At 37.3% G+C, this 27,016-nt stretch overlaps 1 protein-coding gene across 4 annotated transcripts in view; it reads right to left on the bottom strand.

Moving 5' to 3' along the window:
• Positions 1-27,016, bottom strand: part of ZNF521 (zinc finger protein 521) — a 305,133-nt gene that overhangs the window by 137,921 nt on the left and 140,196 nt on the right. For 3 of the 4 annotated variants that reach the window (XM_061130695.1, XM_061130692.1, XM_061130693.1), the window contains one exon: positions 1,272-1,356. In XM_061130695.1, coding sequence (XP_060986678.1) covers positions 1,272-1,356 — 85 coding nt within the window. The remainder of the gene's footprint in view (positions 1-1,271; positions 1,357-27,016) is intronic. The other variant, XM_061130694.1, reaches the window with a different exon arrangement.

The following is a 27,016-nucleotide window of genomic DNA, read 5'->3' as shown; positions in this document are numbered from 1 at the left end:
TTGTAAACTGTAATCCTCCTAAAGATCATCATTTGAAAACTATAAAGCAAATCCTACTAAAAACCTATTAATAAAGTTTCCAACATACTTTTGACTTCATCTTCACTAATAGGTACAAGGCCATTAGCAATTTTGTTATAGCTGGTTCTAAGGATCAGTAATTATAATTGGAGCAACCCTTCTACTGCACCCTCTTAGAATGCAGCTGATTAGGTGTATGATAAAACTTGTTTACCCCTGAAAAGGAGTTCAGAGTCTAAAATGCTGAATTTTCTTCCCTTTCTTAGAGTTTGATAGACAGAGAGCATGAGGTTGATCACACTTTTGAAATACCATATCACAATAATTTATGATATTATAAAATACCATGAAAGTATTATGAAATAAAAAAAACTCACATCATGTAAAAACACAAATGAGTGACAAAAATAGTATAAAGTAATAGCAATTGTCATTTTACTAGTAGAAAAAGATCTGCTTGATAAAGTTTAATTGGCTGGTAAAATTCTTAGTGTTATTACGAAGTGCTTATCAAATTAAAACATAGGAGGTAACCCCAGAGGAATTAAGGGATAATGGGACAATAAGAGTAAGTGAAAAAATTATCCTTTTAGCTGTAGCCCATGTGAAAAATGCAAAATCCCTGAAAACACAGGCTTAGAGTAACCTCAGAGATCTTTACCCGAACTGCTTTTATAAAAATCTGCATAAAATTTGGTGGGGAATAAAAAATGATGACTGAATTCTTTACATGATCTTTATGATCATGATTATTTCCAGGCTGTTGAAACCATACATATAAAATTATTTTACGGCAATTTAAATTATTTATGTTTCCCTATCACAAAAACTCACCACTTTAGATTTGGATACAAAGATGCTTAAGCAACACACAGCAGTGCCATTACCATAATAACTTCTGAAATTAAAACCTGTCTAAAACTCTATGGAAAGCTAACATCCAGTTCATTAACCATTCCTGTTAGTTTTCAATAATGCAAAAATGATTAGAAGTTTAATTTGTTAATCACCTGTGTTTTGACTGGCAGTAGATATATAATCCTCTGCAGAAGTCTAAACTAGCCCTTGCAGAAAATAAAATGTGCTAATGCCTTATCAGGCCTAATAATAGTAATAAAAAAATCAATCATGCCTAGGTAAATCATTGATGGCTGAACAATTAATTCATCTTTAACTCTGTTTAATTATATAGGCATTGTACACAAGGAAGAGGAAAATCTGTCTATAAGAAGGTTCGGAGTGTCACTTACCAATCATGTGATTCGCAACATGCACCTGAATATCCCATTCATTGTAGAAAACCATCTGACACTTGATGCACTGATAGGTCTTCTTCTGAGAAAACAAGTATAAACAGAATTACTTAGACGCATGCATATTTTTATTTTTTTCTTTAGAAAAACAAAAAACAAAAAAACCAACCCTACCTGATCACAGAATTTTCCCGAGACCATGGTCTTATATATGTTGTTAACTAAACATCTGTAGGGCCACTTGGGCAAAATTCTGCGAGTTTCCTACTATGAACCATGGCTTGATCCAAACATTATGTTTTTCGTTGCAAACAGTTGGAAGAAATGAAGACACATAATTATAGTACAATACATGTTTAAAGATTCCTACTTTATAAAAACAGAAGTTGGTATTGAAAATACATGTAAAGCATTGCTGAGTTTCAGAAACCTGTGTCTTTGAGGATCAGGCACACTTTCATTCTGAAAAACATAACTGCAGGGTTGCTTCAAGATACCCACACAAAACAGCCAGTAAGTGATGATTCACAAAATCTAGCTGAGAAATTTAGAGACGATAATTTTTAGCTGAAGTATGAAATTTAGATGATGTTTCAGAACTTGCTGAACACTAGCATTTAAATACATATCTCCTATAAAGAAATCATGTCATATTGAACATTCTAAAACTGTTTCATCATTACACAAAAGTCTTGTGAATAGACAGAACAGGATTTATTATAATTTTTGTATCATAAATAAAGAAACTGAGGTCCAGGGAAGTAGAATAATGTGTCTAATGTCACAGTGCCTTACAGCTGGGAAGAGAAATAAGTTCTCTCTCTTTTTTTCCCCCAAACTTTAAACTTTCTACTTTGTATTAGGGTACAGCCAATTAACAATGTTGTGGGAGTTTCAGGTGATTAGTGAAAGGACTCAGTCATACATATACATGCATCCATTCTCCCCCAAATTCCCCCTCCCATCTAGGCTGGCACATAACACTGAACAGAGTTCCATGTGCTACACAGTAGGTCTTTGTTGGTTATCCATTTTAAATACAGAAATGTGTACATGACCTTCCCAAAGTCCCTATCTTTTCCTTCTGACAACCATAAGTTTGTTTCTTAAGTAAGAAAAACACTGACAATCACCAAGGAGGATTTACTGCGCTGAGCTGTAAATGTGAGTCTCTTTCTGTTTTGTAAGTTCATTTGTATAATTTCTTTTTAAATTCCACCTAAAAGGGATGTCATACGATATTTCTCCTTCTCTATCTGACTTACTTCATTCAGTATGACACTCTTCAGGAAATAAATTCTCAATTCTAAAAGTAGGGCTTTCTGATAAAGGCAGCCTTTACGATTCTTCATCTTTATCTCTGTGTCCCCTATATGGCTTAGTACATATTAGATGAACTCAATAAGTAAAGTATTGCTTTTAAGTTTTCCAGAACATAGTTACATAATTGCCTTTATGATGAAACTTGATAGTTACAATTAAAAACCACCTTGGAAAACAAAATAAAGCATTATGAAATAATCCATTTGAAACTCTCCCGAAAGTGAGAAAATGACATTTGTAAAATCACATCAATGACAGTTTGTTAAGGCATTCTTACAGAATTACCACTTCATTGGCAGTCATATAAAATTGCTTTACTAATGGTAGCAAGAGAAAATATCAGTCTGTCAACTGCAATTAATTTTAAAGAACTCAACAAAATCAAAGTTAAGCAAAAAAAAAAAAAAAAAATGTGGCACCCTTTTATTAGCAGTTAAAATGATAAATGCTTTTAAAGTAAAGTTTTCTTAATTATTTTCTCTTAACATAGTATTTGCTTCTGTGTCAGAGGATGGTATTCCTTGAACAACACAGAAATGCAGGCTGATTTCCAGCAGAAGCTTTCTACATAATCTAATAGTCTTTGTACATTAGGCATGTTGTGAATTGAGTGTGCTGGGTCTAAATTTAACACGGACTTGAAAAACCCTGACAATCACCAAGGAAGATTTACTGCGCTGAGCTGTTTACAAGATGCTTTTGATGGTGACATATAGAGCAACATGTGTTGTGTAAATAACATCGCTCCCTTTTTTAACAATATTTCCCTTTAGAACTAGTTAGAAAATATTTCTTACTCCCAGATGACCTACATTATATATTGTTTATTAGCATACTTCCAGCATCATTCCTGATATGTGACCTTGCTGAAAAACAAAGAAACATAAACTTAATGGCTAGTCTTTTCTCTTGTTAGCACAGTAAAACATACAATATGTCGAAAACTGTCTCCAAAAATGATGACTGATGAATATGTTGGTGGAATATACTAGGGTCTTTTTTTTCCTTTGTCTAATAATAAAGAATAAAATCACTTGACAAGCCAAAATAATAAAATACCAGCACTTACTACTGCCTTCAAAATGAACTGACACATTGGAAGATCTATGTATATCAGTTTTCTTTATCACTGAAAGAAAATGCTTTTGTCATTACTACTGATGATTCAAATACTAATTCTACTCTGAAGACAATATCTAAAACATTACTTTCTATTAAGAGAGTCATATTCTGATGTACAAGCTCTTAAATTTGGGACTAGATAAAGAATGTAATGTGATCAAAAATACGGTCTTAAAATGCTATAACTTAAACTTCATCTCGTCAGACATCTCATATCTCCTAAATAAAAAGCAGTGATACAGAAATTTGGATGTGCTGTGGTTTTCTTTTTAAAGCTTTGGTATAAAATTCTTTTTTTTCCCCTTGGTTTGGGATTGACATGCACACAGTGCTGGCTTTAAAATGGATAACTAATAAGACCTACTGTATAGCACAGGTAGCTGTGCTCGATATAATGCAACAACCTAAATTGGAAAAGAATTGAAAAAGAATGGATATGTGTATATGAATAACTGAATTACTTTGCTCTACACCTGAAACTAACACACTAGTGTTAATCACCTATACTCCAATATAAAATAAGAAGTTAAAAAAATAATAAAATCTATTTAAAAATAACAGACAGAAAAAATAGCCCATAAAGACTACTAAAAAATAAAATTCATTTTTACCCTCAAATTTTTTAAACTAATGTTAAAATGACCTTGAAAACATTCCTTATTATAATTATAGGCTCTTATTCCTTTTTATAATTATAGACTCTTATTCCTTATTATAATTACAAAATACATAATTATATATTATAATTTAGCAAAATATTTGAGAGACCCCTGCCTTTATACCATCTTTAAGTAATGTCACTGTAACTTCTGAAAGTGTTGGCCCTGGGGGCTCATGCCCTTGGAGGTAAAGCCATTGCAGCTCTGTACAGCTGAGTTTATGAAGGAATTCTTCCTCATTCTCAAAACAAAAAATACAAATTGATTTTTCTGCTACTTTGACTCGATGGTCCTAAGTTCAGGCTCTGAAGCTATAAAGAACAAGTTGAGTTGAACTTCTTGTCGATAGTGACAGTTACAGGAACCCCTTTGTGGACTGAAAATAGAGGTTCGGTTTAAGAAATGCTTTAAGCAACTTTCACCAGCCTTGTCACTTTCTTCCACGTTAGTGTTTTCAATAAATAGAGCTCTAAATCAAGCACAATACTCCCCAGACACCCTGACCCAGAGTAAAGAAGGACTGTCCCCTCCAGTAGGACAATTGCTTCCATCTGTATGGGCTTGCCTGGTGGCTCAGATGGTAAAGAATCTGCCTGCAATGCAGGAGACCTGGGTTCAATCCCTGGGTCGGGAAGAAGAAAATAGAATCCCACTCCAGTATTCTTGCCTGGAGAATTCCATGGACACAGGAGCCTGGTGGGCTATAGTCCGTGGGGTGGCAAAAGAGTCGGACATCACTGAGTGACTAACACTTCCATCTATATAGAGGACAACCAAAGAAAGTCAAGTGAGATCATTTCTTTTAAAAGCAGATAAAAGTAGAAACAGAACTTCCATTGTTTGGGCTCCAGATTGGCCTTTATCAACGCTTAAGTTGTCAATTTACTTGAAATGCTAATTCAGTACAATTTTTAAAAGAGACTTTTTTTTTCATTAGCCTTTTTTTAATGTGCTACTTGGGAGTGGAGTTGTCATCTCCTGATTGTTCTCTTTTGTTTTCTGATACTGATAGATGTAATTATCAAGGATACAACTTTTTCCCAGCACCTCATTATTTTTGATTGATTTTGAGAACAATTTAAATGTGCCTTTTTGACATTCTTGTTTTCAGTGATACTCTGGTTAAGGTACTCAGAGACTTTGAGAAAAGAGCATCTCATAAATTAAAAAAAAAAATGATTAAGATCTCTAATAATGTATACTTAAAAAAACCACATTATTCTGATTAACCTCCCTCCCCATTCAATCTATATTCCATTAGGACTTAGGCTTCACACTTAGCCTCATCAAATTAAAAAAAATTATACTTTGTAGTTGTAATTGCTTTGATTTTTTTTAAAACAAAACACTAAAGTATAAAAAAACATCAATGAGTCCATGGTAATCCTCCAAAACAAAAAAGGAAAAAAAATCTCAGCTGCTGCCATCGAAGAGACAATTACACAAATCTCTTGTTCTGAAAATTGATAATAAAGTCACAGAAGCATCATGATTTTTTAGGAGGAAGTGTAGTTCATGCTTTTTTGATGAGGGAAAGCTTTTCTTTACCAAAGGCTGACAGTAAGAGATGACAAAATTAGAAATTCACCATCTTGCAATGCTAATAAAATGGTCCAGGATAATTATTAGAGTGTTAGTGGCTCAGTCGGGTCTGACTCTTGGCAACCCCATGGACTGTAGCCCACCAAGCTCCCCTGTCCATAGGATTTCCCCAGGCAAGAATACTGGAGTGGGCTGCCATTCCCTTCTCTAGGGAATCTTCCCGACCCAGGGATCAAACCCAGGTCTCCTGCATTGCAGGCAGATTCTTTACCGTCTGAGCCACCAGGGAAGTTCATTAATGGATGCTAAAACTGTGAGGAGAAAGGTTTTTCAGAGAGACACAGTTCTCATCCTTTGACAACAGCAAACAGAAAGGTGTATGTCCCTTCACAGTGACTTATCTGGTGGTGCTCACTATAATCAAACTAGTTAGCTTACAACTACCAATAGTTGACATTATGTCTCAATGTGATGCAGTATGAAGCATAATACATCATAATAAAGTATTCCTATCTAAAATATATGTGTGAGTGCTAAATCACTTCAGTCCTGTCCAACTCTTTGAGACCCTATTGATCATAGCCCGCCAGGCTCCTCTGTCCATGGGATTCTCCAGGCAAGAATACTGGAGTGGGTTGCCATGCCCTCCTCCAGGGCATCTTCCTGATTCAGGGATCGAACCTGCATCTCTCACATCTCATGCATTGGCAGGTAGGTTCTTTACCACTAGCGCCACCTGGGAAGCCCCTACATGAATCTAATTAAGCCATTAGATGAAACATTCAATTTCCAGGAAATGCATGGAGAGAGGAACAAGTGTTTCTTTGCAGAAAAAAATTTACACAAATCCAGAACAGTCTTCAAAACAAAAAATACACTAGGCCAGTTATCTTCAAAAAGTTAATGTGTAAGGGAGAACAAAACTGGAGAGACTGTTCTCAAATAAAACAGAGAAAAGAGATAGCAGTAAATGTAGTTTGAGGTGAATGCAACATGTGGTTTCTGATTTAGGGAGAAAACAGATATAGAAATATTTGGGGGGAAATTGAGAAAATGTGAATCTCACTTGGTTATTAGACAATATTGGGGGATTACTATGTTAACTTTCTTGATGTACTATAATGGTATTATGATTACATGGGTAAATGTCCTTTTTATTAAGAGATGCAAACTGAATCTTTAGACATGAAATCGCATGATGTTTGCAATTTACTTTCAATAGATCCAGAAAAAAAAACATATATAGTCACATATAGATAAATATGACTAAATGTCAACAATTATTAAATCTAGGTGCATGTGTGAGCAATTTCATAATAACAAATCAGAATAAATGGATAGGGTGATTCATAATATGTAGTTTTATCAACATTAAACCCCATCCCCACTGTTCACTTTACATTCCTACACTTGGCACACACTAAAAATAATTTGTGCTTAGTTGTTACAAATAGCTTTGTGAACATTTTTGTATTGTTTGGAGGGATTTTTCTGATTTTTTTTAAAACAAATCTAACATATCAATGCTAAGAAGCAGGAACCATTGTTGATAATCATTTCTGTAGTAAAGTAATAATTTCTTACAATTGAATCATAAGCTTTCCATGTGGTGCTAATGGTAAAGAAGCAGCCTCCAATGCAGGAGATATAAGGGACATGGGTTCAATCTCTGGGTTGGGAAGATCCCTAGAGGAGGGTATGGCAACCCACTCCAATATTCTTGCCTGCAGAATACCATGGACAGAGGAGCCTGGCAGGCTATGGTCCATAGGGTCTCAAAGAGTCAGACACAACTGAAGTGACTTAGCATGCATGCGTTCACAACTGAATCATGTTTTACAATCTGTAAAAACTCTTACAGGTGAAAATCACTTGCAACAAAACTGTGAAAATAAAGGAGGGATTATTATCCTCATTCACAGATTAATTAAATGACAACTCATGAAGACTGTGAATACCATAACCAAGGACAAAATTCTTACCCTGGCTCCCACCCACTGGGTTTTAACACAGTTTAAACTCTGACATGATCATGGCATGATCATCATGATCCCTGAATCAAACTAAGATCATAGCATCTGGTCCCATCACTTCATGGCAAATAGATGGGAAAACAGTGGGAACAGTGGTAGACTTTATTTTTGGGGGCTCCCAAATCACTGCAGATGGTGACTGCAGCCATGAAATTAAAAGACGCTTACTCCTTGGAAGAAAAGTTGTGACCAACCTAGGCAGCATATTTAAAAGCAGAGACTACTTTGCCACAAAGGTCTGTCTAGTCAAAGATATGGTTTTTCCAGTAGTCATGCATGGATGTGAGAGTTGGACTGTAAAGAAAAATGAGCGCCAAAGAATTGATGCTTTTGAACTGTGGTACTGGAGAAAACTCTTGAGAGTCCCTTGGACTGTAAGGAGATCCAACCAGTCCATCCTAAAGGAGATCAGTGCTGAATACTCATTGGAAGGAGTGATGTTGACACTGAAACTCCAATACTTTGGCCACCTGATGCGAAGAACTGACTCATTTGAAAAGACCCTGGTGCTTGGAGGGACTGGGGGCAGGAGGGGAAGAGGGCGACAGAGGATGAGATGGTTGGATGGCATCACCAACACCATGGATATGCGTTTGAGTAGGCTCCGGGAGTTGGTGATGGACAGGGAAGCCTGGTGTGTTGCAGTCCAAGGGGTTGCAAAGAGTTGGACATGACTGAGTGACTGAACTGAACTGAACCTCTAATCATTTGCAGGAAGTTTTACAGTTGCATTTTAGATACATTTTGAAAGAAGGTTCTCCTTAGAATTGTTTAGTGCTTTGAAAGTTTAAGTGGCTCAGTCGTGTCTGACTCTTTGTGACCCCATGGACTATACAGTCCATGGAATTCTCCAGGCTAGAATATTGGAGTGGGTAGCCTTTCCCTTCTCCAGGGGATCTTCCCAGCCCAGGGATCAAACCCAGGTCTCCCACACTGCAGGCATATTCTTTACCAGCTGAGCCACCAGGGGAGCCCAAGAATACTGGAGAGGGCAGCCTATCCCTTCTCCAGCAGATCTTCCCAACCCAGGAATCCAACCGGGGTCTCCTGCATTGCAGGTGGATTCTTTACCAGCTGAGCTTAGTGCTTTGGTCCCTGACAATGCCAGTGATGGCATGAGACTCACTGATGACACTCAGGGAACCATTTCTAGCCACTTTTTACTAGTCCCAGACTCTTGACCAAGGTCGATGGAACAGAACTGGCTCCTCAAAGTTCCCAAGATTTTCTTCTGCATTCATTGTCTTGAAGTTTTATTGTCATATTTTCAACTGTATACTTATCTGTCCTGCTCAATACGGAAAGAACAATTTCAGCCTGAGCGTTCAGGTATGTCTCCAATCCTGAAATTTTTTATTGATCATTTCTTCAGTTTTTACGTATCTCTCACACATTCTCCTTTCACTTCCACTGGCACTCCTGGTAGACATAGATCTGTAGCCTCCCAGTCTATACCACAAGTATCTTAACTATTTTTTCATGCACATCAGCTGTCCTCTTGTTCCTATCTATGTGATTTTCTCTGTACTTTCTCTAACCATTGGTCCTCTCTTCACTGGTACTCAGTCTAGAGTTTATCCTATCTGCCAGAGCTTTTATTTCGATTAACATTTGTCATTTCTAACATTTCTAATTTTAAACACAAGTGCTCTTTAAAAAAAAAAAATTCTACTTGGACTTGCTCCAAAATTTGTCACTCTTTTGAGTGAAAATCACACTTTCATTTATCTTTCTGAGCTCCTAAACATACTTATTTCAAAGTCTTTGTCAGACTGTTCCATATAATTAATTTCTTCTGGAGTAGAATGTTGGTCTCATAGCAGTTGGGTTTTATTTGTTTGTCTGCTTTACTACATGAATCTAATGAATCACTCACATATTTTGGAATCTTGGTTTGAAGCCCATTTGCAGTGAAAGAGTTTTTTATTTGCTCATTCCTCCCTTTCTAGTAGTTTTGCCATTGCTTCTACTTGGCCATCCAGGCTACCAGACCAGGCTAGGTCACATAGGGGCATTTCCTGTGTATCTGCTGTGCTACAGGGGTGTGACAGGGCCAGCATAAGGCTAATTCAGTTTTAAGTCATAAACTGTATCTTTCTACCCCTTTAATTCTCCAGCTCAGAAGCCCGAGATTCATATACTGATCAACAACAGAACAATTCTAGTTTCCTGTCATAAACAATGAATTTTCTCCCCAAGCCCTGCTCTAAAATGTAGCAGGTCTGGCTTTGTCCCATAGGTAACAAGAACCCTAATTAAACTTCTCATTTCGGGAATGGAGTTCAGCAGACCCTCTGGCTTTAACCCTGATAACCACTTGGTTTTGAAATTTGGTTCTCAGATCTCAAAGATAGATAACTGTTTTGAACTTGACTAAATCCATTTGGTTTTCTCCCTTTATAGTTTGTCTATCATTGTTTGCGGTCTGAGCATCGAAGCATGAAGTTACAGAACCATCTTTCAAGGACATTTCACAGCCCCTCTATGTCACCATTCCAAACTTTGGTGGTGGCTATCATGGAAGAATTAGTCTCCAACTCAGTCGGAACCCCCTGAAATTAAGATGTGCCCAATGATGCTATAACATACTCATTCCAAATAAACCCAGCAGTCTTAGTAGGAAAGCAACTTTAGGATGCTCTTTCTGCAATTAGTTACTATGCAGTGGCTTCATCATTTAGCTGTGTGACAAATCATTTAATGGCCCCGAGTCTTAGTTTCCTTCCCTGTAAATTAAAAATAATAAAACTCACATTTAAAGTTGATGTGAGAAGCAAGGAAGAACTATATAAAAGTGCTTACTACCATGCCTACCATGTAGCATGTCTGCATTAAATAGAACTACCTTTATTACTCTTTACTTGACAGGTTATTATGGGGATGGAATGGAATACCTGATGAGCTGCATGGCACAACAAAGTTGCTTGTCAAAGATTATTTCTCACTCTTTTATGTGGACTTGAAAACTGCACTGAAATTTCTTTAGGGATTCCCTGCTGGCTCATTGGTAAAGAATCTACCTGTTAACGCAGGAGACATGGGTTCAATCCCTGGTCCAGGAAGAACCCACATGCCACAGAGCAAATAAGCCTGGGTGCCACAACTATTGAACCCATGCTCTAGAGCCTGAGAGCCACAACTACTGAGCCCTCGAGCTGCAATTACTGAACCTGCAGGCCCTACAGTCTGTGCTCAGCAGAGAAGCCGCTACAGTGAGACGCCCACACACTGCAACTAGAGGCGAGCCCCCACTTGTCACAACAAAGACCCAGCACAGCCAAACAAACAGACAAAAATGTAAAAAATTTTCCTTAAACTAGAAGGCAGTAATTCAGATTGTATGGCAATTACCAAAGGTCAAACAAATGTTCACAAAATAAAATTTTAGAAATTAATAGCATGAAGAATGCCACAAGTTGGTGACAGGGTTGTGGGGTGGGAAGGAAGAGGAGGACATGTAAAACATGTAGAACATGTAAAAAAGATTCAAGTTCACTTATGGGGAAAAAAAAAAAAAAGGTGTTTTCAAGGACTACAGCAGTATGCATTACCATTCTAAGAACAGATATATTACACATGAGACATACATTTAAGATGAGTGGCACTTTTATCTGGCAGTATTTTGTTGGCAAGCAAATGGATATTCTATGTGAGTGAAAATAATGTACCTACAGCTTTCCACAAACACTTAATACTTCAGACATTTCACTAATTTAGTTTGGTCATTTTCCAAGTAAATCTGAATTTGTGTGAAAACAGGTCACTGAACAGAGAGGGGGAAAATGGGTAAAGTGAAATGAAAGCTACTAATGATGAAAAGTTCACCCAAATAATTAATTTTAAAATGCCAGTATCAATCTTCTATTGTGTGTTTTTATGGTGGTTAAAAGGAAGACATTATAGCCTTACAGATATAGATATTAAAGACTGTATAAAACTTTACACAATGTCTTGCATATGCTAAGAGTTTAATAACCAAGAGATATGAAATTTGATTCCTAAACTCAAGGAGAAAAGAACACACACACAGATTAAACTGTTATAAGGATTTTGCTCACCTAACATGGTAAGGCAGTTCAGGACCAAGTACCAGTCAATGTTGGCAAAGAGAAGACAGTGGAAACGTACCAGATAGGAATGGGTTACTATGGTCCACAAGCTAGAAAAAGTCCCCTAAGAAAGAAAAGATTTGACCTGAGGTCTAAAATGGAAATAACTTCCTTGAATTCAAAACTGATAACAAAAGTGTCTACTACTACATGCCAAGCAAGTTGCTCACAGTCTGTTGTGGGTATTTGGTGGAATAACAAAGGTAATTCAGAACAGAGTAAGGACTCAAGAAGACTGCTCTGGACAGGAAAATGATAGAGACAACAATTTAGTCAGAAAGAATCTGGAGAAAGATTTCTGTTTTAAATGACTCAGAAAAATGCAATTTTTAAAAAATTATAGAGAAATTTTGCACAGGCACATGTGGTATAAGAAAAATATATTTAACAATATTTAATTTTCAAATAAAATCCAAAACTCCATGAAGACATGCCTAAGCTACTACCAACTCTGAAATCAAGAGGTAAAAAAGAACCATTTTTTCAGCTCTTCTTGGATTCTCTTTGAAAATTAGATAAAATAACATTAAAATACTTTCAAAGGTATCATCGATAGTCAAAAAACAGGAAATAATTAAATCTGCAAAAAAAAAAACCCAACTGTTTTTTATGTTCTATGAATTATACTAAATTTCATGGAAGGAATTTATTACCTTGAAGTTCATGAAGAATTATTTTATTTTCTTGTTTGAAATAAACTGTCTCCTAACAAATTTCCTCAGAGATTTGTTTTTTTATGCTCTTGAACTTGATGTCTAAGATTAAAAACTGAATTTAAGCCTAAATTTCTGTTGGAGAGGGATGCTTTATTAGACTTACTTATTCACTTTAGTTGTCAAATTTCTCCTGATTCAGATAACTGAAGTCTCTTCTAAGGGACCTAGCTTATCTCCTCTACTAAAAGATCTTCATCTAAATGATCTTATTTAATGTTACAGATTCAGCTAGAGTTTATTTCTATGCCATTGTAAACTGACCTGAATGAGTCTCCTATGTTACCCATAAAGTGAACACTCAATATTTTGTTCTCTGACTGTTCAATGGACAATCTTAAGAGGTATCACACATTCATGACCTTTGTTCCTAAGGTTCTACTTAGGACTTGTCTGTTTCTGCTAGCAAATCTCCCTTCTACCATACACAGCACCAGAAATCAGTGAAGTGGAAGAAGTTGAATAACATAAACTAAATTATTGCTGTAGTAAAGGTTAACAAAACAAAACAAAACAAAACACTGTTTGTGCTAGATGTTTTTGAGTTAAGGAATTTGCCCCTAGGTGAGATGGTTAGAGAGCATCACTGACTCAATGGACATGAGTTTGAGCAAACTCTGGGAGATAGTGAAGGACAGGGAAGCTTGGCATGCTGCAGTTTATGGGGTTGCAGAGTCAGACATGACTTAGCAACTAAAAAACAATCACCCATGACTGTAATATTTTGCTAGTTCCTAGTACAAAGGGATTTATGATTCACAGTAATTAACTTCCTGTACTGACTGTTTTGTAATCATTCATATCATTCAAGAAAGCTATGAAATGGGGAGTGGGGAAATTGTAGTTTAAATAATGTCTTTTATAAACATAAATCTGAGGAAGAAGTCAAAACTCTTGCCTTATACTAAATTAGCGTCTATTTTTCTTGTCAGTTATTCCAACCATACACTGTTTCTTTTCACCTTAAAAAATCTGAAACACCCCTTCTGTCCCATCATTGTCAAAATGAAAACATGCGGCTGGTAAATACTGGGGATATACAGGTGGGGAGATGGAGAAGCAGGAACATTAAGTACTATATTGCAGGACCATTGAATTGCACCATATGTCCATGGAAATCCAATCCCAAAGGCTGGCAATACATTTTAAAATCCCAACAAGTTTTGTGAGTGAGAAAAAAAATATTTTAGGATTCATTAAGACATATTTTCTTAAATATATAACTTCTGCCCTAAAATCAAGTTGAGAATGTAGACAAGCTTGTGAAGTCTTCACAAGGACTAGTACTGTTTACTAGAGATTCATCATAAATAGCAAAAGGCTGACATAGGAGTTTTATTTCATATTAAATCACAAAAGTTTCCTCTTGATTCTCTTAGAATTCGTTACATGTTGTATCAAAACTGTTTCAATAAAATTGATTTATCTCCAAAGGTCTGTAGGGATAGGAAGAGGGCTCTGTCTTAGCCATCCTGTATCTATGCAAGACATAATACAAATATTTACACGCAGTATATTAACATGTGAATGATGGATACCTGTACATTGTAAAATTAAAAAGCCAAAATCTTTGCTTATTTCCACTCCTCTCTAGATGAAGGCTCCCGTGGAGTCACAGTGATTCTCCTTTGTTTACATTCCTAATCTATCCTTCCAGCTATTCTACTGTAAAAGGAATACTGCACATTTTGGCAATTCATGTTTTGTCTAAAGAACATGCTCCCTCTTATTTGGGTCATTTAGATTACTTTGTATGTGCCCACATCACCTGATCCTTCATTACTCTTATTCAACTGAGATACCTCACCTCCTGTCCTCCTACTCCAGTCATTTTTTTCTGCTTCTCTCTTCCTCTGAATTTTCATTTTGGGTTCTGCCTTCTCCTGTCCATCCCTTCCACTTGAACAGCTTTCCTGCTGAAGCGTGTCACACCACCCTTCTCTTCTCCTTCAGATTGCTTCTAAAATCCCACCTGCTCCATAAAGCTTGTCAGCAATTACACCCACACAGCACTGTGGGAGTTTACTTTTGTATTCTTCTTGTTTGTACTCTTCAACAGCAAGTTTTTGAGTCTAGAGGCCTGCTTCCTTGACTTTACCTATTATAAAACATACTGTGCTGTTACAATGGCTATAAATGTTTAAGTGGTGGGGTTCTTTTTAACCCCTTGATTTAACTGAAATTATTTGGATTTCTTAAATCCCTCCTCATTCATCACTCCAAAACTATCTTTTAAAAAGTAGAATAAAATTTCTCCAATATTCTTCACCTTTTCAAAGATACCAGCACAAACTTATCTGTATATATTGGGGATTTTGAGAACTGAAAGGGACAAGTGAATGACTGTGTCAACTTCCTCATCATAGACAATCAAAGTGAGGTCCCGAGAGAGAGATGAAGTGTCCTTGTCTGTGACTCACAGAAAGTGACTCACAGAAAACTCCAGTAAGCCTGGAACTCCAGGGCACCAAGAATACACCCACATTTATACGGTGGGGTGCACATTTACAAAAAGGAATTAGTAACTATTGCCCTGCTGGTTCTCCATTCTGCTTGAAACTCACTGTGTCTCCTCCTGGCTACAGGATAGGTTCCATACCCACCTCTCCATCACTAGTTTTTTCTACTACCTGCTTCCTTCTTCAGAGGTTCTTATTTTTCCATGTCTATTTTTAGCTTAGAATTTACTATATCATATTCAAATCAACTATTTACTTTACATTCTAAAGTTTCCTGTCACTGAGGGAATAATGTCTTATGTCCCCTCCACGACTCTATCACCCAGCACACTGCCTGGCATGGAAAATGCTCCAGAATGTCTGAACCATGCTCAGGAATGTCTGAACCACACAGAAGTAAACTGATTTGGGCTTTTTATAAGTACACCCAAGAGTTAGTGTTTTCGCAGAAATTTACTGGAGGGAACCAGATTGCTGCCACAAAAATACCTACAATCTGCATCATACAACCAGGAAAGACCCAGCCTTCCCACAGATTATCCCAGAAAATCAGACTGTGGACTTGAAAAACCTCGCACAATTATTACTGATTTGTTTGTTCAGTCGCTAAGTAGTGTCCGAACACTTTGTGACCCCATGCAATATAGCATGCCAGGCTCTTCTGTCCTCCACTATCTCCTGGAGTTTGCTCAAACTCATGTCCATTGAGTCGGTGATGCCATCTAAACATCTCATCCTCTGTCGCCCCCTTCTCCTCCTGCCCTCAATCCTTCCCAGCATCAGGGTCCTTTCCAGTGAGTCGGCTCTTTGCATCAGGTGGCCAAAGTATTGGAGCTTCAACTTCAGCATCAGTCCTTCCAATGTATATTCAGGGTTGATTTCCTTTAGGATTGACTGTTTTATCACCTTGCTGTCCAAGGGACTCTCAAGAGTCTTCTCCAATACCATAGTTTGAAAGCATCAGTTCTTCAGCATTCAGCCTTTTCTATGGTCCAACTCTCACTTTCATAAATAACTACTAGAAAACCACAGCTTTGACTATACAGACCTTTGTCAGCAAAGTGATGTTTCTGCTTTTTAATAAGCTGTCTAGGTTTGTCAAAGCCTTTCTGATAATATCTTATAAACCTAGGCATTTTCCATATAAGAAATGCTCTAAAATCTAAGCTGAGAAAGTATGGGGCCCTTTGCCAATAGTGCTTCTGCTCCTTGAGAACCTTATTGCATAGTTTAGAATATAAGCAGGAACATTAAGAAAAGATAGTAATACGAAATTCAACATTTTTTATAGAATCCATGCAAGGCAAGCACTGTAATTTTTTTAGATATTCTTAGAAGTCTAGGTGATATTCAGTCATTCTTTTAAAAGACATTTTGTAATTTCATTGTGAACATCCTCAATAGGTATTTGGGAATATTCCTCTTTCCTACCCTGTCAACTTCTCACCATCTTAATACATGTATAATTCACTACATGAAGGTATATTTGCTTTTTGAAGGTTTAATTCTTTATAAATTTCATTTATTTTTGGCTGTGCTGGGTCTACATTGCTGTGTGGGCTTCTCATTGTGGCAGCTTCTCGGGTTCCGGAGCAGGAACCTAGAGCATTTGGGCTTCAGTGGTTGCGTCTCCCAGGCTCTTTTGCGCAATAGTTGTGGCCCAGCTCTACTGTCTCGGTTGGGACACGCAGGCTTAGTTGCTCTGCCACACGTAAGATCTTCTAGGATGAGGGATCAAATCTGTGTTTCCTGCACTGGCCAGTGGATTCTTTTCCACTAACCACCAGGGAAGCCCCACTTTCATTCTTTGCCAAGAGAAACACGAAATACTATCTGTGATGTTTGCCACTGTGTGCTCAATGCCTATGTACAAGGCTGGTCAAGTGTCTGAAACGCAGTCACTGATGAATGAATGAATGAGTGAATGAACTAGATGCAAATTAATATCAGCAGTTTGGGAATGTCTGTTTGGAATAATTTAAATTTGTATAACAAAATGAAATCAATCCAGAGCCAATTATGGTGCTAAAAGGATCTGTCTTCCACCAAAAACGATTTCAATCCTAGTGGGTATAGACATTAAGCTTAGAGGGCTTCCTGCCAGTTCTTCAGCTGTCTTATTTGGTCATTTACTTCTCCCTTCCACCCTTCCTTGCATTCTTCTTTCCATGCATCCTCCCTCTTTCCATTCTCTTCTTCCTCTTTCTTAAAAAAAGATCTTTATTAAACATGCGGTCACTATTCATAACTAAATTTGCATATCTGGGCATTTTTTTATCATGAAATCAGGAGGCTCATTTTTGCTTCCTTACTATAAGCCACACTTACAAAATACACAGAATAATCCTTAGATTCATCTTAAGGGGAATATGTTAATATCAGACTTTGTCAAGCTAGGTTTATCAATGTCACTTTGATTTCTAAAGTATAGTGTATCTTTCCTTCAAATATCTCTCAATCACTTACTTACTAGTAATTTTTAAAATATAGTACTCTACTACAAAAATAAATCAAGAGGTTATGCATCTAACTTACAAATCTTGTCCCAAAATAGAAGCAAAAATTTCATCACTTTTTTCCCCCAGAATGTATTAAATATATTTGATCCTTGCAGAACATAGCCAGTGGGTTTTAGGCAAACAAATAATAATTTTTTAAAAATTAACTGCCTCTCAAACTATTCACTTTCTTTTTTTATTAAACTTTTTATTTTACATTGGAAGATGGCTGATTAACAATGCTGTAATAGTTTTCACTTGTTTCTTTAGCTTAGGAGAAAGTATCTTAGTTGGTATTTACTTATTATGCCTTTCATTTACAATTTTTAATTTTCTTAGAGATTATTTCCCCAAGATTTTTGTTTTGCTCTCCTGCTCTCCATAATATGTTTCAATCCAATAATATTATTGGACATTTTAATTTCTTATTTATAATTACTTTTTCCATTTATACATTCATCTATATACATGTTTTTCTAGCTTTTATATTTATTGTTGCCTGATGCTGTCTCTGAATAATATTTTATCTTTGTGGTTTTTACACTCTCTTTATTCCTTAGATTTCATTGCTACTAGGTTTGTTCTAATATTTGATTCTGCTTTTCTATATAATCAACTTCGTGGACATAGGATACCTGGTTTCAATGCATTCTGACCCAATATTTCATAGTCCTAATTCATTAGCATTAGATGAAATTACTCTAGATTATAATAATAAATTAACTGAAGCACATTTTATATATAAATTATGTGAATGTGTGCATGCATACTTGGGGATATGTGCAGACTTATACACAGATATTATTTAAATGATGTACCATATGCAACATTTGTCAGGTGCTTCATGTTTACCAAGAACTTTCATACAAACATGATCTGCTCTTCACAATAACCCTGTAAAGCAGGCAAAATATGGATTATGCCCATGTTAGCAAGGAAGATTACACAGATGGTTCTGTCAACTGTTATTTGAACTTGGTTTTTTCCTAAGTACAATATTTTCTTCTACTGCAATATGCGGCATATGCTAAAACTCCGTACCCACAGAGGCAATCTCTGAATAACAAAATATGTTCAGACTCAGTTGAAGGCTTGCTTAAGCAATATGGTTAATGGGACAAAATTAACCTTTTGTCTTGATATGAGGATCCTTTTTACAGGATTTCACCTGCCACTCAATCACTTTCTGATAGGAATTACACAGTCTGTTACATACCTAAGAGAAATCTTATGTTCTATTTAGGTGTGTTCTAACAGACTGTGTCACCGTTTAGTTCTCAAAGAAATGCTTCCTTTTTTATTTCTTCTTCCATTGATTTTAATCACCAGCTTTCAATTATTTACAAGTGTTGATGAAGAACCTATGAGGTGTAAGAAACTCTCCTGAGAAACGCAGAGGATACCATGCAAGCCTCACATCCACCCCTCACTTTGGCTCCGTTTGCTGCAGCCATGATTACCCTAAGCTATTCCTAAGGCTGCCAGGCATGCTGCTGCCTTAAGACTTTCCTTGGAAGTTCTTTCCACTTTGCTTGCTCTTGACACAGATACTTGCAAAGCTAACTGATGCCTGCTTATTTGCTATGAACTATTTTAGCACTTCACTAGTACTTCTACTAAGGCGCATAATCCATTCTACTTTATACTATATTTATTGCTATACATTAATTTTCACTAGTAAACTATAAGCCCTTAGGGGGCTATCCTGGAAAGAAAGACATGTATTCAAATAATCATATTCGTATAGTGTTAATCTTCTTTACAAACTGATAGCCTAATGCCTTGTACATAGCAGGAAATGAATAAATTTGTTATCTTAAATTGAAGGATCAGACGAGGAATAAAAAGTTAACACCCTAGGTTAATGTTTCCCAAAGTGTGAGATATGCTATATAAACTTATAAAGTCTGGATACTGCTCTTTCTAATTATACAAGAGAAAAAAGTCTCAGATGGTAATATGTCTTTATTAGCTCTACAAACCTTGATAAACTTACTTGTAACAATCAAAGAAAGGGTTTCAGGCTCCCAAACCTTTACAGGTATGAGTATATAGTTAGAATTTTTAAAATATTATTTTGCATTAATTGTATTACTTTTATATTTATCTTATATTTATGACAAGTCATACTGATTGCTTACTTATGGTTCTGATAATTTTGCTTTTTAAGTTAAATATTAAATGCTTACAAAGAGTGTTTATAACATATGTATTATAATACAGAAACAGTAACTATTAAACACCTGTGTGCCCAACTAGCTTCCTGTGTGGTCTTGTCAAACTATTATTCTGTCTGAATTTGCATTTCCCATATTACTGATGAGGATCAGTACTTTCACATGTTTACTGGATCTTCAAGTTTCCTGTCTGTAAAATGTCTGTTCATTTCTGTTAATTTCACATATTCTTATTTGGTGATTTGAGTTCCCTTGTTAATTTGTGGCTATTTCTTACATATTTAGGAAAGTAATATTTTTCCAGCAATATGTGTTATAAATACCTCTTCTATACTGTCCCATACCTCCTTTGGAGAATATTTTGTTCTGTGGACAAATATCATGTCATCCTAATTGCTGTCTGTTGCTCAGTCATGTCCGACTCTTTGCGACCACATGGACTGTACAGCCCACCAGGCTCTTCTGTTCATGGAATTCTCTGGGCAAAATTACTAGAGTGGGTAGCCATTCCCTTCTCCAAGGGATCTTCCTGACCCAAGGATTGAATCTGGTTTCCTGCATTGCAGGCATTTCTTTACCATATGAGCCACTAGGGAAGTTCCCAAGGCCACTTGGAAATATAAGCAAAAACAAATACCATGTCATCCTAAATACTACAGATTAAGTATAAGTTGATTACAAATCCAACCCTGCCTGTTCCTATTCTTTAAGAGCATATTGGCTATTCTTGACCTTTTGTTATTCTGTAAATATTTTTTAATCTGTGAGCAAGTTCCAAAAAATTAAAATATGTATAAAAATACATTTTAAAACCTGTTGAAATTTTCACTGGAATAGCTATAAGTTCATATATCAAATTAGGAATAATTGATAGCATAAGAACATTGAGTCTCCTAACTCAAGAGGTACCAGAGATCAAATTGCCAACATCTGCTGGATCATCGAAAAGCAAGAGAGTTACAGAAAAACACCTATTTCTGCTTTATTGACTATGCCAAAGCCTTTGAATGTGTGAATCACAATAAATTGTGGAAAATTCTGAAAGAGATGGGAATACCAGACCACCTGACCCACCTCTTGAGAAACCTATATGCAGGTCAGGAAGCAACAGTTAGAACTGGACATGGAACAACAGACTGGTTCCAAATAGGAAAAGGAGTACATCAAGGCTGTATATTGTCACCCTGCTTATTTAACTTACATGCAGAGTACATCATGAGAAACGCTGGGCTGGAAGAAGCACAAGCTGGAATCAAGACTGCCGGGAGAAATATCAATAACCTCAGATATGCAGATGATACCACCCTTATGGCAGAAAGTGAAAAGGAACTAAAAAGTCTCTTGATGAAAGTGAAAGAGGAGAGTGAAAAAGTTGGCTTAGCCCAACATTCAGAAAACAAAGATCATGGCATCTGGTCCCATCGCTTCATGGGAAATAGATGGGGAAAGAGTGGAAACAGCGTCAGACTTTATTTTTTGGGGCTCCAAAATCACTGCAGATGGTGACTGCAGCCATGAAATTAAAAGACGCTTACTCCCTGGAAGGGAAGTTATGACCTACCTAGATAGAATATTAAAAAGCAGAGACATTACTTTGCCAACAAAGGTCCGTCTAGTCAAGGCTATGGTTTTTCCAGTGGTCGTGTGTGGATGTGAGAGTTGGACTATAAAGAAAGCTGAGCGCCAAAAAATTGATGCTTTTGAACTGTGGTGTTGGAGAAGACTCTTGAGAGTCCCTTGGACTGCAAGGAGATCCAACCAGTTCATCCTAAAGGAGATCAGTCCTGGGCATTCATTGGAAGGACTGATGCTGAAGCTGAAACTCCAATACTTTGGCCACCTAATGCGAAGAGTTGACTCATTTGAAAAGACCCTGATGCTGGGAGGGATTGGGGGCAGGAGGAGAAGGGGACGACAGAGGATGAGATGGCTGGATGGCATCACCGACTTGATGGACATGAGTTTGAGTAAACTCCGGGAGTTGGTGATGGACAGGGAGGCCTGGTGTGCTGTGATTCATAGGGTCGCAAAGAGTCGGACACAACTGAGCGACTGAACTGAACTGAACTGAAGCTAAATCTGATCATTTAAGTCTTCTAAATATCTTTTAATAATTTTATCATTTTCTCCATAGTCTTACACATCTTATAAGGTTTATTTCTAAGTACCTATTTTTTGTGCTTAATTTAAAAGGAATTATTTTAAATTTCATATTTTCTAACTTTTTGGTGATGAATAAAAATCTGATTAACTTGTATGATTTGACTCGGTACCCAGAAACTGTGCTAAAGGTTTGATATAATAACTTGTCTTTAGATTCTTGAATTTTGCTTTATATACAAATATACAACCTTCAAATAACAGTTTAATTTGGTTCTTTTCAATTTCACTGCTACCTGGGTTTTTTGTTAGTAAATTCATTTTTTTTTATCTTATATATTGTTGGACTAATCACCCAGGAATCCTTACTAATGGCTTTATTATAAAACAATTATTGCATTAAAATTTCACCACTAATTATGATGCTTGCTGAATATGATATTTTGAACAGTCTTTATTAGGCAAGGATATTACTGCCTATTCCTAATTAAGTGTTCTTTTTAAATCATAAAAGAACATTGAATTTAGTTTTTTTCTGCAACTCTTGAGGTAAACATATAATTTATCCCCTTTAAACTGCTAATGTGGTAAATTTAATTAATTGATTTCCTGAGATTAAACCCACTTTGTATTCTTGTGATCAAATCATTTTTCCATGTACACTCAGTCATGTCCGACTCTTTGTGACCCCATGGATTATAGTCCTCGAAGCGCCTCTGTCCATAGAATTCTCCAGGCAAGAATACTGGAGTGGGTAACCATTCCCTTCTCCAAGGGATTGTCCCAACACAGGGACTGAACCCATGTCTCTTGGGTCTCCTGCACTGGCAGGCAGATTATTTATCACTGCTGCCACCTGGGAAGCCAAAATCACTTTCAGTCAGTTCAGTTCAGTCGCTCAGTCGCGTCCGACTCTTTGCGACTCTATGGACTGCAGCGCGTCAGGCCTCCCTGTCCATCACCAACTCCTGAAGCTTACACAAACTGATGTCCATTGAGTTAGGGATGCCATCCAATCGTCTCATCCTCTGTTGTCCCCTTCTTCTCCCACCTTCAATCTATCCCAGCACCAGGGTCTTTTCAAATGAGTCAGCTCTTCGCATCAAGTGGCCAAAGTATTGGAGTTTCAGCTTCAGCATCAGTCCTTCCAATGAACACTCAGGACTGATCTCCTTTAGGATGGACTGGTTGGATCTCCTTGCAGTCCAAGGGACTCTCAAGAGTCTTCTCCAGCACCACAATTCAAAAGCATCAATTCTTCTGTGCTCAGCTTTCTATACAGTCCAACTCTCACATCCATACATGACTAACGGAAAAATAATAGCCTTGACTAGACGGACCTTTGTGGGCAACGTAATGGCTCTGCTTTTTAATATGCTGTCTAGGTTGGTCATTAACTTTCCTTCCAAGGAATAAGTGTCTTTTAATTTCATGGCTGCAGTAATCATCTGAAGTGATTCTGGAGCCCCCAAAAATAAAGTCTGCCACTGTTTCCTCATCTATTTGCCATGAAGTGATGGGACCAGATGCCATGATCTTTGTTTTCTGAATGTTGAACGTTAAGCCAACTTTGTCACTCTCCTCCTTCACTTTCATCAAGAGGGTCTTTAGTTGTTCTTCACTTTCTGCCATAAGTGTGGTGTTATCTGCATATCTGAGGTTATTGATATTTCTCCCGGCAATCTTGATTCCAGCTTGTGCTTCTTCCAGCCCAGCGTTTCTCATGATGTACTCTGCATGTAAGTTAAATAAGCAGGGTGACAATATACAGCCTTGACGTACTCCTTTTCCTATTTGGAACCAATCTGTTGTCCAGTTCTAACTGTTGCTTCCTGACCTGCATATAGGTTTCTCAAGAGGCAGGTCAGATGTATTCCCATCTCTTTTAGAATTTTCCACAGTTTCTTGTGATCCATACAGTCAAAGGCTTTGGCATAGTCAACAAAGCAGAAATAGATGTTTTTCTAGAATTCTCTTGCTTTTTCAATGATGCAGCAGATGTTGGCAATTTGTACTCTGGTTCCTCAGCCTTTTCCAAAACCAGCTTGAACATCTGGAAGTTCATGATTCACGTATTGTTGAAGCCTGCCTTGGAGAATTTTGAGCATTACTTTACTAGCGTGTGAGATGAGTGCAAATGTGCGGTAGTTCAAGCATTCTTTGGCATTGCCTTTCTTTGGGATTGGAAGGAAAACTGACCTTTTCCAGTCCTATGGCCACTGCTGAGTTTTCCAAAATTTCTGTCATATTGAGTGCAGCACTTTCACATCATCTTTTAGAATTTGAAATAGCTCAAATGGAATTTCATCGCCTCCACTAGCTTTGTTTGTAGTGATGCTTCCTAAGGCCCACTTGACTTCACATTCCAGGATGTATGGCTCTAGGTGAGTGATCACACCATCGTGATTATCTGGGTGATGAAGATCTTTTTTATACAGCTCTTCTGTGTATTCTTGCCACCTCTTCCTAATATCTTCTGCTTCTGTTAGGTCCATATCATTTCTGTCTTTTATTGAGCCGATCTTTGCATGAAATCTTCCTTTGGTATCTCTGATTTTCTTGAAGAGATCTCTAGTCTTTCCCATTCTATTATTTTCCTCTATTTCTTTGCACTGATCACTGAGGAAGACTTTCTTATCTCTCCTTTGCTATTCTTTGGAACTCTGCTTTCAAATGGGAGTATCTTTCCTTTTCTCCTTTGCTTTTCACTTCTCTTCTTTTCACAGTTATTTGTAAGGCCTCCTCAGACAGCCATTTTGCTTTTTTGCATTTCTTTTTCTTGGGGATGGTCTTTTTTTTTTTTTTTAACTTTACAATATTGTGTTGGTTTTGCCATACATTGGCTTGAATCCACCATGGGTGTACATGTGTTCCCCATCTTGAACGTCCCTCCCACCTCCCTCCCCATCCCATCCCTCTGGGTCATCCTAGTGCACCAGCCCTGAGCACCCTGTATCATGCATCGAACCTGGACTGGCAATTCGTTTCACATATGATAATTTACATGTTTCAATGCCATTCTCCCATATCATCCCACCCTCGCCCTCTCCCACAGAGTCCAAAAGACTGTTCAATACATCTGTGTCTCTTCTGCTGTCTCGCACACAGGATTATTGTTACCATCTTTCTAAATTCCATATATATGCGTTAGTATACTGTATTGGTGTTTTTCTTTCTGGCTTACTTCACTCAGTATAATAGGCTCCAGTTTCGTCCACCTCATTAGAACTGATTCAAATGCATTCCTTTTAATGGCTGAGTAATATTCCATTGTGTATATGTAGCACAGCTTTCTTTTCCATTCATCTGCTGACAGACATCTAGGTTGCTTCCATGTTCTGGCTATTATAAACAGTGCTGCGATGAATATTGTGTCTCTTTCAATTCTGGTTTCCTCGGTGTGTATGCCCAGCAGCAGGATTGCTGGGTTATGTGGCAGTTCTATTTCTAGTTTTTTTAAGGAATCTCCACATTGTTCTCCATAGTGGCTGTACTAGTTTGCATTCTCACCAACAGTGTAAGAGGGTTCCCTTTTCTCCACACCCTCTCCAGCATTTATTGCTTGTAGACTTTTGGATAGCAGCCATTCTGACTGGAGTGAAATGGTACCTCATTGTGGTTTTGATTTGCATTTCTCTGACAATGAGTGATGTTGAGCATCTTTTCATCTGTTTGTTAGACATCTATATGTTGTGGATGGTCTTCATCCCTGTCTCCTATACAATGTCACGAACCTCTGTCCATAGTCCATCAGGCATTCTATCAGATCTACTCCCTTAAATCTATTTCTCACTTCCACTGTATAATTGTAAGGGATTTGATTTAGGTCAGACGTGAATGGTCTAGTAGTTTTCCCTACTTTCTTCAATTTAAGTCTGAATTTAGCAATAAGGAATTCATGATCTGAGCCACAGTCAGCTCCTGGTCTTGTTTTTCCTGACTGTATAGAGCTTCTCCATCTTTGGTTGCAAAGAATATAATCAATCTGATTTCAGTGTTGACCATCTGGTGATGTCCATGTGTAGAGTCTTCTCTTGTGTTGTTGGAAGAGGGTGTTTGCTAAGACCAGTGCATTCTCTTGGTAAAACTCTACTAGCCTTTGCCCCGCTTCATTCTGTACTTCCTTCTGTACTCCAAGGCCAAATTTGCCTGTTATTCCAGGTGTTTCTTGACTTCCTACTTTTGCATTCTAGTCCCCTATAATGAAAAGGGGTATTAGTTCTTTTTTGGGTGTTAGTTCTAAAAGGTCTTGTAGATCTTAATAGAATCGTTCAACCTCAGCTTCTTCAGCATTACTGGTTGCGGCATAGACTTGGATTACCATGACGTTGAATGGTTTGCCTTGGAAATGAACAGAGATCATTCTGCCGTTTTTGAGACTGCATCCAAATACTGCATTTTGGACTCTTGTTGACTATGATGGCTACTCCATTTCTTCTAAGGGATTCTTGACCACAGTAGTAGATATAATGGTCATCTGTGTTAAATTCATCCATTCCAGTCCACTTTAATTCACTGATTCCTAAAATGTCAGTGTTCACTCTTTCCATCTCCTGTTTGACCACTTCCAATTTGCCTTGATTCATGGACCTTGATTCCAGGTTCCTATGCAATATTGCTCTTTACAGCATCGGACCTTGCTTCCATCACCAGTCACATCCACAACTGGGTGTTGTTTTTGCTTTGGCTCCTTGTCTTCATTCTTTCTGGAGTTAGTTCTCCACTGATCTCCAGTAGCATATTGCACACCTACCGATCTGGCGAGTTTATCTTTCAGTGTCCTATCTTTTTGCCTTTTCATACTGTTCATGGGGTTCTCAAGGCAAGAATACTGAAGCGGTTTGCCACTCCTTTCTCCAGTGGACATTTTGTCATAACTCTCTACCATGACCCATCCGTCTTGGGTGGCCCTACATGGCATGGCTCATAGTTTCATTGAGTTAGCGAAGGCTGTGTTCCATGTGATTAGATTGGTTAGTTTTCTGTCATTGTGGTTTTCTCTCTGTC

This window comes from Dama dama, chromosome 27 (genome assembly GCF_033118175.1).
Source record: "Dama dama isolate Ldn47 chromosome 27, ASM3311817v1, whole genome shotgun sequence".
In the NCBI taxonomy this organism is placed as follows: domain Eukaryota; kingdom Metazoa; phylum Chordata; class Mammalia; order Artiodactyla; family Cervidae; genus Dama; species Dama dama.
This window is presented reverse-complemented; position numbering and strand designations above follow the sequence as displayed.